This window comes from Silurus aristotelis (assembly GCF_946808225.1).
Source record: "Silurus aristotelis genome assembly, chromosome: 28".
NCBI classification, from domain to species: domain Eukaryota; kingdom Metazoa; phylum Chordata; class Actinopteri; order Siluriformes; family Siluridae; genus Silurus; species Silurus aristotelis.
Genome location: NC_139601.1, coordinates 13885529 through 13902608, shown reverse-complemented (window position 1 = coordinate 13902608; position 17080 = coordinate 13885529). Strand labels below are relative to the sequence as shown.

General features: G+C 35.8%; 1 protein-coding gene and 1 long non-coding RNA gene across 4 annotated transcripts in view; one reads left to right on the top strand and one right to left on the bottom strand.

Annotated features, from left to right (window-relative positions):
* LOC310722228 overlaps window positions 1-17080 on the top strand; it is a 439622-nt gene that overhangs the window by 112946 nt on the left and 309596 nt on the right. The gene's annotated exons all lie outside the window — the stretch shown is intronic.
* The window catches only part of LOC310722094 (semaphorin-3D), a 55891-nt gene that overhangs the window by 6317 nt on the left and 32494 nt on the right, over window positions 1-17080 (bottom strand). For all 3 annotated transcript variants that reach the window (XM_083534448.1, XM_083534450.1, XM_083534449.1), the window contains exons 3-14: window positions 13435-13601; window positions 11822-11884; window positions 11386-11505; window positions 10976-11069; window positions 8396-8524; window positions 7414-7556; window positions 5897-6011; window positions 5674-5743; window positions 4725-4869; window positions 2831-3053; window positions 1330-1418; window positions 177-212 (exon numbers count right to left, since the gene is read on the bottom strand). In XM_083534448.1, the coding sequence (XP_083390574.1) occupies window positions 177-212; window positions 1330-1418; window positions 2831-3053; window positions 4725-4869; window positions 5674-5743; window positions 5897-6011; window positions 7414-7556; window positions 8396-8524; window positions 10976-11069; window positions 11386-11505; window positions 11822-11884; window positions 13435-13601 (1394 nt within the window). The remainder of the gene's footprint in view (window positions 1-176; window positions 213-1329; window positions 1419-2830; window positions 3054-4724; window positions 4870-5673; window positions 5744-5896; window positions 6012-7413; window positions 7557-8395; window positions 8525-10975; window positions 11070-11385; window positions 11506-11821; window positions 11885-13434; window positions 13602-17080) is intronic.

Here is a 17080-nt window from a genome sequence, read left to right as displayed (position 1 = left end):
TATCTAGGCAAACATGAATTTGAAAAATCTAAATTTTAAATCTAAAAGGGACCTGATTCATAGGCATGCGCTTTTGGATTAGAGCTTCCTCTTCTTTCACTAATCTCCCAGAAGGGAAGTCATTAAACACTATTAACACCTACTTTTAAACGACCACCCACAAAAGCTTTACTTACCCTTTTAGTGGAAATCTCCATGCTTAGGATAGGACTCTATGAGATAAAACAAAGAAAACAAATCGTCATTATGCGTTAGAACAGTGACATGAATCACCCTCCAAATCAGGGAGTAGGTGAAGGAGGATACACATTGTTGGCACTGAACAAGAGGCTCATCTAAGGCTGCTGCAGGCTTTTCTGGCTCATTGCTTCATTTATCCTCCATATGCTGCCAACAAATGGTCCTTGACTTTTAAAACAACTCTCTCTTTTACAAATGGCTTTGTGAGGATGGTACCTAAAAGACTATTATCCAGTGTCTCCAGTGCTGGTTTTGCAAGAGTAAGGAGTGCAGGCTCAGTGATGCTGGGTGTGATACAGTATAATGTTTATAGTTCTACCTGTAAAAAACGCTGAGTCACTCTGTATATTAGTGAATGGGAATCTGGATAAAATGGCACTTTGTAGCCTTGTAGGTGCATTGGACAGACAAGCATTTTGATGTGTTTGCCAGCAATTAATTAAATCGGGAATTATATATATATATATATATTATATATAACTGTTTATATAAACCTTTTGCTTTTGCATGACATAGCTTTCAAGACCTTTTCTAAGCTATCATCAGACAATAGGTATTTAGCTGGTTTCATTTATTGCGGGTTCCAGTGCTTTATGGGAACCTCAACATTGGTTTCCTGTGAAAAGTCTTTAGCTCGTATATTTTATCGCACATTTTCTTTGGTATCTCTTATTAACCTAAGAACCCAAAGTTAGAGCAAAACCTAATTTGTCTTCGTTTACTTCCTCCTGTTTGTCCCAGGGGGAATTCAGCATGTTCCTAGCTGTCTACAGCCTTGAATAAATGATCTCCGCTTTTCATTTGCTAAGCAAACAAAGATGATCCCCTTAGTCATTTGTTGTTTCTGCCTACTTGTTCACTCTTTTCTCTCACTGACTGGATTTGGGCAATTGGCCTGAGGGCCATGGGAAAAACTCAGGTCTGTTTTCCCTTATAAAAGGTTATTTCTGTTGGGGAAGCTAAACCCTCACAGGGATACTGACCAGACAGAGCCTGCAGCTGAAGATCATGTGGCAGGTCAACAGATGGCATTAAGACACTGGAGGAAATGTACGATTGATTGAAGCGAGTATGACAAAATTAAATTACCTGAAACACACTTAGCTCTTCCAGGATGATTTCCTCAGTTTCCCAGTTCTCCTTGGGAATGGATACCACCTTCAGAACCTTGCCATCATCTAGAAAGAGATACTGGCTATAAAGTAGCTGCACATGAAGGTCTTTGTGGATGTAAAAATCCAGAAACTATAAACATCATAAAATATTGACTACATATATCACATCCTACCATTTAAGCATTAAAACTGTTCAAATTTATTAAGATTTTAAAACATTATAAGACATTCAGAAATACATTTACACTGGTATTTCATTTTTTTTTAAACACTTTTATTTTTCACAGTCCCGGGATAAAAATATATCTGTTTGTATTCATTATGTAATTGAATGGCTAATACACCTGCAGTCAAATCAGCATACAGTTTACCCTTAAGCTTCAGTATTAATTTCCTCCTCTTCTCCCTACACTCGTTTGAATGTGTGTGAATTTGTGTGATTATTCTATCACCCCTTGACCGAGCAGAGGTAAATATAATAGGGTGACAACGCTTTTAAATGAGGATTAACGTGACTCCCGGATGGCTAACAGCTGTTACTCTGCTCTCTTTACAAGCTGTGTGGAGACTCGGATGGGTTTAGGGTAGAAGAATGCTCCCAGAGTCTGTATTTATTTTAAATGATTCACATACACATGGCAGAGTTTACAGGCTCAGCACACAAGAAAATAGCATCTTGCATAATCTCTGTATTAGGACTGTGCAAAGAGAAAACTTCAGACATTGTTTTGGTAAATTGTAGTGCATGGATCCACTGGTGTGTATAAAGCAGTACAGATCAGTTATTTACACCAGTGAGGGTTTATACTAGCGCAATCAATCTGTTAACGCGCCCTAACGACATATCGCTTGCCTACAGGATCTTATAACAACCATATCTGCTTTGACTTTCATATTATATTAACTTTATCAGATAAATTGTGTCACTTTATATAATTCAGTTACAAAATAAACTATTTAAAAGTTGCAGTAGCATAACTTCAATATGGCAATAACTTGAAGAAAAATCAGATTTACTACAGCAGAGTTGAGAAATACCTTGATTACCAATTAACTACATTATCCTGCCATTCCAATCCATAACTGAATAAGCACTTAATATGTCAGAGATGATTGACTACATTTGAGGTAAGTAGGAATTTGTGCAATTTTATCTTATGGGCAAAAAAACAAAAACTGTTTTTGATCAAACTGTAATGATCCCAAGCAAAATCTACAAAGACAATCTTCTTCTTCTTTTTTCGGCTTCTCCCATTAGGTCTCGCCACAGTGGATCATTCATACCCCCCTGTCCTCTACATCTGCCTCTTTCACCCCAACCACCTGCATGTCTTCCCTCACCAATCCCGAATTAAATGCTAGAATCGTTATGTTTGGTATTTTGATAAAATTACAAAAGGAGTGAATTTGTGAGAAAATAAAGTCTCAAATGCAGTAATTGGAATCAGATCACTCTGGCCACTTCTCCAACCTACCTGTTCCTAAATGCAGAACATTGTATTGGCCATCTTCTGCGTCCACTTTGTCCACTACCAACTTCTTCAACCTGTAGGGGGCATTGATCTGAGTAAAAAGTGGATGTCTGTGAATTGGTACAACTGGCTCCCACATCATTTGGTGGCCTCTCATGAAGCTCATAACCTCATCAGGAAAGTCACGGGTAGACTTGTGTAACGGGTCGTATGTCTCACTTGGGCACTGAGGGAACATGAATGGGAAATGTTAATTGTTTTTTTGTAAAAAGCTATTGTTTGCATAGTTGGAATCATATAACCAGAATCAGGTTTATGGATGTGGTGAGAGAAGACATGCAGGTAGTTGGTTTGAAAGAGGCAGATTTAGAAGACAGAGTAGTACGGAGAAGGATGATCCACTGTGGCGACACCTAATGGGAAAAGAAGAAGAAGAAGAAGAAGAAGAAGAAGAAGAAGAAGAAGAAGAAGAAGAAGCTGTTAACAGAATCAAACCAGCTTTTTGAAGAACCAGAAATCTGACAACTCTATCTTGGCATTTATGCCACTTTTTCAGATAGTTTGAAAAAGGTTTACAATTTGATATCCATTATTTACTATATAGTATTTGAATGCTGGCATATGGAAGTATCACCTCCCATAACTAGAATATACAGTATTAAATAACAAATTTGTTTATTTTGTAATGCTTTCAACATGTCTCTTTATCTAGCTCAAGATAAAGACAGAATCCTAGACATAACTTGACAATACCTGCTGATTGTGCTGTACTAAGTGATTAATACACTAACTACTAGATATTAAAATAACATGTATAGCATCAAAACTAAACAAGTTAGTCATCTAAATAAAAAATAAATTTAAATATGAGGTTAGTGGATGACAAGGGCATAGTAAAACTATAACATTTGTTATATATCTCTCTACAAGAAATTCAAATCACAAAGCATATGGGTAAAACCAAATTGCTCTAAAGCCAGTAGTCTGATGATTGGCCAGTCTTGGCGCACAAGTTTTCACTACGTTCTGCTGTATCAATATGGTATTGCTTTTTCCATAATAAACTTGATAAAGAAAATGCAATCTTCTTGTCCTCATAGTTAGTTGTTAATTCATAACTAATACAATCATTGCAATCAGGATATTAATCATGGAAAACTGAAATTATGGCATATATTGGACACCCATAACATAACTGGAAAGTAGCAGCATCTAAATATCTAAAAATTACTTTATATAAGCTTTTTTTTCCTTTTCAGGAAATGAAGGTGAGTTTAATCAGAACCATGAAAACATCTATGTTTAAAGGTTTATTTATGATATTGGTTCGCATAATTAGTCAAGCATGGGCAAAGACCTAAAAAGCTTTCCAAGATTTCCCCTGTTGGAAAGCATACGTGCTAACAGCACACACCTCTAGCACTTTAACAAATGCCCTACACTCTGACCCTGAAAGCACCTACCAGCATTTTTATATTCCCACTGTGTGAGCAAAGCCCAAGTGAGGAATGATGAACAGCAGGATTGTGACTGCAACACATGCAATCCCATGGACTGCATGTATGTTATTCATGCAGGAAAAATGTGCTTTTCATTATGTATTACTAAGAACAACTTAACCTGAACATTAGTGTAGGTTTCAGTGCCATGCTTTGTGGTTGCATGCCAGGGTTGTGGGCTAGATTTCTGTATAAAGCTCAACTCAAGTGGGGATTTAAACTGAATGTAAAATAAATATTATTTATAAAATCTTACACTGTTCCCTACTTTAACTCCATTTGCACTTAGATATCAGCTGTCAACCAAAAACCCCAGCTGTTTTCACAGTTATGCTTTCCCACTGGTCTTTCTAAAACCCTCATTCACACACATCAGAATCTCCCTGTAGTCAACTCACCGTCCCTGGACGTGGATATGGGATCCTGCCTTTGTACTCCACCCAGCGGTAGTCAGGGCTTTCTTTGTGGGCAAAGGGCCCATTGAAGGCAGCTCGGATGGATGCCATTGAGTAGACGCAAACGGCTGAGCCTCGGAAGACAGAGCTTTTGAAAAAAGAGAAGGGGAAGTGAGTGTTGGCCTGCTGCTGAGTTAGAATAACATAGGCCCTTGAGCCTGGTCACCTCTGACCCTGCCTGAATGGCCTGTGGACTTCCCTCTCTTCTGGGGAACCCAGACAGATTGTTTTGGAAGAGTCAGAAGGAGACTGTTGAACTCAAGCTGTTGTCTTTAAGGGCGTAAGAGTGCTGATGTCAGGTAGCAGGATGAAGCGATTTAATCAAATTACATACATTATCACGGATATGGGTGTCATACATGCCGGAGATGCAAAGAGGGGATTATTCCACATCCATTTTCCCAGAAGTGTCATTGCATTGAGATAATATTTTTTCACCCATTTCCAAGCAAGAGCATTTCCAACAATGTATGAGTCACATTTGTCATCTAAATCTTTTGTATGCAATTATAATGAACACCACCAGATACCTTTAGTGCACTCAGAGCCACTGGGAAATACCAAAAGATAATAGAAAGTATACAAAGCATTCTTTGTTCTTAACATGACCTTTAAGCTACCACAATTGTAGGGATCATGTCGCACGCAAATATAACATTTAAAAGGATCAAAACAAAAATTGATAGCCTGCAATTATTATGAATTTCAATATCTAAGAACATCAAATGCTTTTATTTATGGATATATATATATTCGTTTTAACCTTACCACAAACAATATTGCCTATTTACCCCGCATTTTCCCCAGTGATGTATGCTGTACTGTGCTGTGTAAAATATAGTAAATAATGCGTGAATAACATTGCGAAAATGTTTCTTCAGTTGAGTCTTACCTTGATGTTGAGAAGACACCGTATATAACCGGATTTTGTGGATCCTTTGTCTCCAAAAGAAATATATCCTCTAGAAATACAAAAGTGATATATATTTTTTGTTAATATACTGTGTACATGTTAAAATTAAATAAAATTAAATATTCCTGTATTTTGTATTGCTGTTCTTTATCTCACACTAAAAGGCACCACTGAATATATAATTCCTTAAGAATGTACAAACCCAGCTCATCAAAGTGTGTGTCCATGCCTCCTGACCCTGACACTGAGCAGACCAGCCTCGCCTTTAGGAAAGTACTCCAGCGATTAATCAGACTCCGCTTCCCACCAATATCATTCTGTCAAACAGATGCACAATATCATAGTTTAATTTAATGCATTATGAAAACATTAACACAAACACATTCTAAATATAATAATCAAACCAGATTTCAGAGTCTTACAAATAATTTTCTGATGCTTTAGATGAGATTAATCAAATTGGCTAAGATGCCAGAAATTGTGTTCAACAGTATCTCAAAGAAAAAAATAATTAAGAGCCTATAATATATCCTTTTTTATTTAAAATGCTATGAACCAGTACTGGATTGAAAACACTGTATTAAAACTGAAGGTCTTTAAAACAGCATTAAAATTTAATTAGCATTGTAAAAGTTGACCTGTTTGAAATGGTCCACTGGTCTTAATATTTATTGCACAATTTCACTGACTGAACTCACTTAATACCATTTATGTATAACACTTTCATATACTGCTAGTTTGATTATCTATTTAATTTAAATGTAATGTTCAGAGTATTTGTGTGAGACCAACCAAGATTTTTATTTTATTGCACCTCTGGCTAATAATTGTGTTTAAGCATAGGGCACAATAAATGCATATATTATTAAAAACCTAGACAAATGCACGTATTATTGAAATATAACCAAATTTCAATATATTTTTTGGATTGAACGAATAAAGTATTGTAAACAAATATAAGCACATATAATAATAGGACATTCATATCTATGTTTCTATTATTTCTACTCCAATTCTACTGTAGTAAGGAACAGAGCCCTATCTTTTCCATTTCAGATAGCTTTAAAGTTTTATGTCAGGCATATATTTGAGTGAAACCAAAGTGGAAAAAAACCTGTCATAGCAGGATGTTAAGTTACTGATATGATACCACTCCCAGAACCTATACAGAACACCTGGATCATCTGTTTCAAAGCTAACTTCAAAAGAGTGTGGTTACATGGTGATACAAAGAAATGTTGGCATATGACCTAAAACAAGATTTAAATAATTTGCTGTGTTTTAAGGAAAAGTGGTTTGGCCTAGCTGGAATGCCTAGAAAGGAGCATTTGTTTAACTTTCTCAAAGAAAAACCTGGCATATAAAGTGATTGGGAGTAATGTCTTAGCACTAGCAAAAGGCAACTCAATGATAAAGTTAACATAAAACAGTCTACATTGCTCAAGAGCTAGTAAAATACATTCAAGTGCCAGTTTATTATAGTCTCTAAATAAGTGTACTTAATAAACTGTGTAGGTCTATTACTTGCAAACAAACACCTTATTCATTCCTCCTAAGATAAATAACACTACTAATACTTTGGGCATGATATTACACAGGCTTATACATAATTTCCGTGCCTAGTTTATATTGATGCATACAAAAGGCGCATTCATTCAGCCTTTCTGGATCGCATTTCTTTTTCATTAGCAAAATTACAACCAGTGCCAGCCAGCTCACCTTGCATACTCTAGCGACTCGACTATAGATGCGCTTATCCAGCTGGTTGGACTCTACAGCCGTTTCCTTGAAGAAGAAATAGACCTTGTCATCATCTAAACTGTGTGTGTCTGGGATGGAGTACGAGCCCACAAACTGTGGCTCTGTGGAGAAAAAGACAAGTTAAGTGCTTGTTGAGTCTAATTATTGGATTAAAGGTGCACTTTAAAAAAGTGCATATGACTTCTATTTCAATGAAAGTGAACCTCAATTCTTCTCCTATATCTATAATTATATCTATATACACAATATGGACAAAGTTTTGTGGACACTTTAGCATAACATTTGTGTGTGCTGTTTGAATATTACGTTCCATATTTAGTCCCCATTTGCTTTTATAGTAACATCCACTCTGCTGGGAAGAGGTTTTACTAGATTTTGGAGTGTCCTTGTGGAGGTTTGTGTTCATTCAGCCACAAGGGTATTAGTATAATCAAGTACTCATGTATAATAAAAAAATGCCAGGGTACTGTTAGTGTTGCAATTTATCCCAAAGGTGTTCGAAAGGGTTGAGATCAGAGCTCTATAGCAGGACACTCACGATCTTTAATTCCACCCAAGGTAAATCATGTCTTAATGGAGCTGGCTATGTGCACAGGGGCATTGTCATGCTGGAACAGGTTTGGGTGTCCTAGTTCAAGTTAAGAGAACATTTTATGCAATCGCATCTCAAGACATCTTACAATTACTTCTGAAACAAACTGAAACAACTCAACACTACATTTATACCAGATGGTGTTGTTTACTTTCACAAATAAAATCCTGAAAAGGTCATGTCAAAATAATTCATAATGTTTTAGGATAGTTTTAATTTACAATATTTACATTATGATTTAAAACCGTATTCAAAAATGCCTTTGTTCTAATGAAATCCTGCTCCTTGGTCACAAATCAATTTCAAGTCCATAGAAACCAGTGTGCCCTGTTAGCTTCTCAATCTCACCGTTGAGCCAGTGGTCATTAAAAGCCTCTGTGCGAATGTAGTGCTGACTGGTTGTGTGCACAGAGCTACGAAATATGGCTGCATTGTTTCCCATAAAGTCCACCGAAGTTCCTGCATACAGGTCTCCATCTAAAATAAAGACATAGACATGTGAAACCTAAAGCAAACGATACATGAACTCAGACTTATTAGGCCTGTCTTTGATCTGGACATTCATCAAACCAATTCATATTTATAGGGTCTTATATAATTTGGAAGTTGGGCTTATTCCAGACTCTGCTACAATGCTTGATTGAATGATAATAACAGAAGTCTGTAGCCTAAGCAGCAGACGTTAATTAAACAGTATATGGTTCAATGACGATTGAATGATAATAACAGAAGTCCATAGTCCAAGCAGTCCAAGCAGTCTTTAATTAAGCAGCATATGGTTTATGTACCCTTTCCCCATGGAGCATGGAGTTATGCAGTTTTTAAAAAAAATGGCAAAGATTATAAATCAAGTGCTTTACTTTCATTTCCTGACCGTGGAACAACATAAGCAGCTTTCATCCCACCAATTAGCCATGAAATTATAGGCCATGACAGCATAAGCCAAGGACACTGCTGATTATTTCTTACAGTGTTGAGAGCTTCCCACACTAGTCATACAGCTGTGCATGAACTATAGCTCATACTATAGCTCCTTAAGTGAAACTTATTATTGTGACAGTAGACTTCCTCTAGATAGATGAATGTGAGTTCATAAAAATATTGAAATTTGATGTAATGCATGGGCTTATTGATACTACAATGCTTTATTTTAGGTCAATTTATATTTTGAAATAATTTTAATAAATACTGTGCCATAAATGTAGTCTTTTTTTGCATTGCTTTAGCTCTATTCAGTAAGTAGGATTAATATAAATTTAAGGGTAATTTGCATTGCAACATTTTTATGCAAATCACGTATATACGGTGCAACCTGCAGTGCATCCGGCAAGTTTTCACAGCGCTTCACTTTTTTCACATTTTGTTATGCCTTATTCCAAAATGGAATTAATTCATTATTTTCCTCAAAATTCTACAAATAATACACTATAATGACAACATGAAATAAGTTTGTTTGAAATCTTCGCAAATTATTAAAAATAAAAAACAAAAATAAAATCCCATGTGCATAAGTATTCACATCCTTTGCCATGGCACTCAAAATAAAGCTTAGGTGTATCCTGTTTCCACTGATCATCTTGAGATGTTCCTCCAACTTGGCCTGAATGCCAAGCGTCATGTCTGGTAAAATACCATCCCTACAGTGCAGCATGGTGGTGGCAGCATCATGCTGTGGGGTTGTTTTAAGTGGCAGGACCTGGGAGACTAGTCAGGATCGAGGGAAAGAAGAATGCAGCAATGTACAGAGACATCCTTGATGAAAACCTGCTCCAGCGCGCTCTGGACCTCAGAATGGGACAACGACCCTAAGCACACAGCCAAGATAACAAAGGAGTGTCTATGGGACAGCTCTGTAAATGTCTTTGAGTAGCCCAGCCAGAGCCTAGATTTGAACATCTCTGGACAGATCTGAAAATGGCTGTGTACCAACACTCCCCATCCAACCTGATGGAGCTTGAAATGTTCTGCAAAAAAGAATGGGTAACACTGCCCAAAAATAGGTGTGCCAAGCTTGTAGCATCAAACTCAAAAAGACTTGATGCTGAAATTGGTGACAAAGGTGCTTCAACAAAGTATTGAGCAAAGGCACATGTGATTTTTATTTATTTATTTTTTTCCCCTTCACTTTTACATTGTCATTATGGGGTATTGTTTGTAGAATTTTGAGGAAAATAATGAATTTAATCATTTTAGAATAATGCTGTAACATAAAATGTGGAAAAAGTGAAGCACTGTGAATACTTTCCAGATGCACTGTTCCCCTTAATGTTCACATTAAACATCAGAATGGGGGAAAAAACATGATCTCAGTGACTTTGACCATGACATGATTGTTGGTGCTTGTGTGATTATTTTAGTAACTATTAACACTACTACTGTAATGGGATTGTCATTGAATTTTTCATTTGCAACAATCTCTAGAGTTTATACAAAAAAGCTTACAGGAAGGCCACTGTCACTCAAATAACCACTCTTTACAAAAACATCTCACACTATTTTAAACACATCAAACCATTATTCTGATGGGCTCCAGCAGCAGAAGTCCACAAAGGTTCCACTTCTCACTAAAACTACACAGTTTTGCATTTGAGTCTGGATGATGTTTTATCCCATATTTTTTCAACATGTCCAGTTTTTGTGAGCCAGTGCCCTGTATCTGCATGATTCTTATGCATTGTGCTCCTGTAAAATGTCTGGCTGACCAAATAATTATATTATTTTAAAAGTGTACAGGTAATAACGTGGACAGTAGGTGTATTTAGTTAAATGAATGCAATACTTTTACATGCTTTTATGTTTATGTTCTATTTTAGAAGGTTTTGGTGTGTTTTTTCTGTTTTCATAAAATTAATAGAAAACTACAAGCCTGGTTAAAAAAAATAATGATAAAAAAAAATCTAATAATTCAATCACAAAACATTTGCTTACCAGTGAGTCGAGCAGTGAATGGCTCATGCGGACTAAAGGGACATTTTCCTCTCCCGGACTCGACAGAACTGCTCAGTAGTCTAAGTGCAGGTTCCTAGGCGACAAAGACAACCATGTCACCCTCTTAACCCTTTTTTATATATTGTCTTTATTGTTAGCTGAGAGTTTTGGTCAATACTTCTCAGCAGGTGACTGAGGGTGTTATTCATCCCTGTTAGTGTTCATATTAAAAAAGCGGTATGCTTAAATTTAGCCCTTAAATGTTCAGCAGGCTGATTCATGCCCCCTGTGGGTCTGTCGCACACAATGAAAGGCAAAATGATACAATGCTGTCAGTAAACATAAAAAAGCAAGATAAAGAGACAGCTGGAAAATGTCACATTGTACCTTGTGCAGGGTGACTTTCTCACCTCGACATTGTGGCCCAGATCAATGTATGTACACTTAGGGTGGTATGCTCCTGTTCCACATGCATACACATGCGTTTTGTTGAATGGTTGGAGGAGCCTCACAAAATTGGCACAGTCAGTCTGGGGAGATAAAACAGTATCTCAGATTAAAGATTGAGCAATTACAGAATGAAGTGGGTGAAAAGCAATGCTGACAGCTTTAAATCACTGCATAATACTCTCTTTGATTTTGTTGATGTTGCACAAGATACAGATCAAAGGCAAGGACAGTGAACTTACCTCCTTACATGATTTTTAATTAGCAATATCCTTTCACAGACTAATAAATACTTTATGACTATTTGTGTGTATCTGAGAATTGAAGAAGATGGCACTAAAAATCTAAGATGTTTTTAGGGGTATGTTGAACTTTTTTAACCTTTTGAGGTTTACTTACCAACAGATTCTTCCCTGCATGTTTGCAGCGTTCGGTATGTTCTCGTCCAGCTGGCCAGTGAATCTAAAAATGGATAGGACAGAAACTTTTTCCCCAAGGCTTTTTAAAAAAAGAAAGACCCATAGTATGTACAGAGCAATGCATGGAAGCAAATTATTGTACAACAAAATATAGAAAACATATCTTGTATTTGTTGTACAATAATATGCTGTCTAATTAGAATAATGAACAACTAATCTAAATGTGGTCAAAGTTATCCATTTTAAATGTATTTTCTATTATAAATAGAAAATACAGATTTTATATATATATATATATATATATATATATATATATATATATATATATATATATAGAGAGAGAGAGAGAGAGAGAGAGAGAGAGAGAGAGATTATATATATATATATATATATATATATATATATATATATATATATATATATATATATATATATATATATATATATATAATCCAGAAAAATTACTAGTTTTTCAGTGGATGACTCTGAAAAGAATTTAGCAGTCACTGATGTCAGTGAAAATGAATCCTTTCCTAATGGGATAACTCACTGATAACTTTAGTAAATACATACCAATAAAAATCCAATTTACCCATTACCATAAATGTTGTCAATTAACCAAGAAGGTTGGGTTATGACTTCCCTACCCTCAACGCACCTGGTAAACCAATTGAGGGCTTAATAATTCATTGACCAATTGTTTCCTGTGGGTCTCAGTAGGGAAAATTATGCAGGCTAATAGGTCCATATTAAAAACTAAGTTGAAGGCACCAGATTTCCCAGGGTTTTTTTTGCTGATCTTTTTTATGTGTTTGCTTTTGTAATGGTGCTAAAAATCTGTTTATACAAATGCCAATATAATTTATGTTTGCAAATACGCATCACCATATTTTTCTATATCATGTATTTTATATTAATGCAACAGCACAGCACAATGGTGTTTAGACAAATGATGTGGAGATTTGGGTGAGATATCATAATAGTTATGTATCTCTGATGTAAAAGTAAAGAAGGCAATCAAACAAATGAAGTGAATAATTAATACCATATTGATTCCTGCATTCTGCAGTAGGTCTAGGTGTGACACATACCCTACAAATTATGCAATTTTTGTGCAGCAAATTGTTACCAGGTAGTGACCCGAAGAGCTGCTGCCAGTTTGAAGACTGTAAATTGTACATGGTACCAGAAGGTCACACATGTTACTCACTATTGCAGTTTGTACCTTCATACCACTCTATCACTCAAGCAAAATGTTAACTTAGTTTTCTTACAAGCATGAAAGCCATTTCAACCTCAAGAGGCATCATAACTTTTATGACAAATTGGGAAAATTTTGGCACCATTAAGTAAGAAAACAAATAAACATGCCAAGCGCATAGAGGTACTGAGTATGGAATATGTGAAGTGTGCAGTCCTGTTGATACTGCAGTTTATAATGGAATGCTGTTCTTTCTCAAGCAACTCCAACCATTTCTTTCACCTTCTCAGTACATGTGTAATGAAGTATGTGCCATGATGGTGTAAATATAATGTAGTGGCAGGTGTTGAAGTGAAATGGAGGTGATAGATGAAGAGTGTGAAGAGAGTAACCTTGTCTATAGTCTGGTTCAGATTCTCAGAGTCGAGCATGTAGACATGGTCTCTTCCTCCAACCAGCAGCCAACCACGATCCTCATCCAACAGCATAACCTCATAATACCCATGAACCTCTGCACCATTGTCCCAGAACATGGCTAAGCTGTTCTTTGACCGTAGCTCTGAGGAATAAAATGAGAAGAAAACTGTATAAAAAGTGAACAACTTCAATTAACAATATATATGTGCACAATGGTCGCCACTATTCTTTTTCAATTTCCCAGTAATGCCTTAAGGTTGTTAATAAAAACCAAAATCATAGGTCTGTCAGGTTAAATTGAATTTCTGGTATCATTTATTTGTGTGTTACTAAGCTCTGTTTGCTTAGTTTACATGCATCCCATGTTCAGTATTTTATACAGAGCTCAAAATGACAAAAGAAAAAGATAATAGAGTTCATTTGATCTTGTGGAGCTTTGTTAGAAAAACTCTACAGAGATAAGGGTGGTGGACACATCACTGAGTACTCGAGCAGATTGTGTGTCCAGGGTATCAGTATTTCATGTGTAAGCAGACAAGTTCAGGAAGCTGCTGATTAAGCAGTCACCAGCTTTTTTCCTCACTCTGCCAACAACCAAAGAATGAAAAAGCCTACTACTCCCTGCTGACTTTCACAAAACATAATCTTTCCTTTAATATGTTTGTTTTAATGTAACATGTTCCATGGATCATATAGTTCTGTGGTAAAAGCAAATCTTCTGCACTACACACAAACCAAGGATAGAGTTTGGCCATTGTTAGAAACTATTTTACTTGACAAAATAATTAGCATCCACAATATGCTGGACAATTTTTTCCGAATTAGGATTACAAAGGTATGTGGAAAGAACTGCACAAAGTATAGCACAGTGGGTTTTTCAGTTCTCACTTATTTTACACAGTCTGCATTATTACACATAATTTACTTGTCATTTTTGGGAGCGAAATTAAATTAGTTGTCACTATTTAGCACAGTTAAGTTAATCATCCTGCCCTAGCAACCAAAACATTTAGCTCAGCAAGCACAGTGGAGACTTTTACATTCCTGGTGAAATATAATAACTATTTTGCATTAGAATCTAAACGTGTAAACAAATGTCTATTAACGCAAACTCGTATTGAAAACCTAATTACTATTTGTATAAATATTTTTCAAATTGTTGGCTCACAGTATTTACACTTAAGTTATGTACTTTTTAGTACACAGATATAACTTTACAGAAACAATGCAGATCATTGGTGCATTTTGGTTCCTTGTCAATCAAATGTCTGACTATTAGGGTCAATGAAAGGGTATCATTAATTTGAAAGGCACCTAAAATAAATATGTCAATCATATGTCCTAACGCTACCTTTTAGGACCACTTTCACAAATTAGGCCTTCCGATCCCCATGTGGAAAAATGTGCGTGTTGTCCCAGCTGGGAACTGTGGAAGCTGTTATTCAGACTGGTGCAGGTTATGCAAACAGAACACACACATGCACACTCTGCCTTATAGCTTAAGCATGGCTCGCTGTGTCCTCTCTCCCCACAGGGAGATGAAGTTTAACAAGGCAGAAAATGACCCTGGCCAATCAGTGCCAATTAACCCTGCACACCATCGGCTGACATGTGCACCATGTCCAACAGACAGCCGAAGAGCACAGTGGGAGATGTCTGTGCTTACACACTGACATGATGGGTTTTTTTTCTTAAAGCTTTAAGCATATCTCAGTGTGATTTAGTAACAAATTCTGCAGGTGTTAGTAGTTTACATAGAACAATACAAATTGTGTCAAATGTGCATGTAAAAGTATATTTGAAGGAACTTAATTGCTGCAAATTACAAGTGCAGGGAAACTGTACTTAAATGTAAATTCATATTCCGGCTAATTGCCATTTGTCTGTTTTAAGGCATATGTCATATCTACCTAGCTACGTAGCTGTCCATAATATTACATCACATTACATTATGTTAACAACTACATTTTAACATAGTGAGTTAACTTTCTGAGCAGGTATGAATAGGGGGTTGGGCAGGCACACTTGGGCTTCCACTAACCTGGTGGTCTAGCTAATAAATTTGGCATATACTTTATCTAATGTCTAACGTTATTTCTTCAGTCTTTGCTGTCTCACACTTTGACAAACTACAGTTTTTGTCAATTTAAACTGGCAAAGTTAACTTAACAGATTAAACAATAAAAAAATCTTAAGCTTAAGAAATGTTTCATACATCATTTTCTTTTCAACATTATTCTTTCCACTGAGACAGTGATTGTCACTTTGATTAATTCTATTCTTAATAAAAGTCTAATTCAGCAGTCTACTTTATCCCTAGACTGTTTTTTTTCCCCTTTCACTTGTTGGAAATAAAACCGCTCTTCACATCTCAAGGCCTTTGAAAACAGCACGACTTGTCTCCACGGCTTGCAACTTGCTGATGGAGATTAATTGGCTGAGGGAGAAGTGCAGAGTGCCAGTGATGAAGTATCCTCTTCAGGGGCAACTAAGGGCTTCATGACAGACATTTACATTCCAGCTGCATACGGAGACAGAATTCCCAAGCCATCTAAAGGAATCACATAACTATATAGAGCAAAGCAAAGTAGACTGTTTAATTGGAAATTTTTGTACTATGTTAAGAGACATGAACTGTATAACAACATCAACCATTTCAAGTAATTTATTTAAAACTATTTAAACATTTTTAAACATATTTTACCATTAAATATCTATGCTTTAAAAAAAAATAATTAAAAGCTGAAATAAAAGTAAATTTTCAATCAAGTTTATTTTTTTAGTGAATCATCACAAAATAGTAACCAGCAATGTTAACGTTCACAGAAATAACAGTGACGTCACAGTACCAAACTGTTTAACACATTTGGAGCAACACACTGATTTTAACACAGTGTTGTTCTTCAGTGTGGTCTTTTATTTACCGAGTAGAATGACTCTTTAAAGGAATAGATCTTAATAGCACTTATTCATTTATTACAACAACTTTTTACAAAATAAAAAAGGGCAATGTACTTAACAACACCTGTGAGATTCGTTTCCACCTTGCCTACAGCATCGCTTCATCAAGGTTTTAAGAGATCTATAACCTTAAATGTTTACTATGAACCCAACAGAGACCCTGGGTTTCACTATGTGATTTTTGCAGAACTCCACATTGTAGATTTAATAGTAAATAAATAAATAAATAAATAAATAAATAAATAAATAAATAAATAAATAAAGTATAGCTTTAACACAGTTACTCTTCAAGCAATTTTTTTTTTTTAAATAAAAAAACAAAATGTCACCAAAAATACCATACATTTTATCTGATTAATTGCAAACCTTTGACTGTGTTAACTTATTTATTATGAACATTGTATATGCTGTATGATTTCTTACTTTTAATACAAACTTCAAATCCCTACAGCTACAGTATGTTCTAAAAATCTAGTGGAAGATTTCCCAGAAGTTATTCTAACAGCAAAATATGGATATAGACTCTCTGCAGCACAAATGAGAGGTTATAGTGAGGTGTCTACAAATGTTGGTCATACAGTGTATCAATCAATCAATCAAATGTTATTTATTAAGCGCATTACAACCACCAAAAGGAGCACAAGGCGCTTTCCAGTGAAG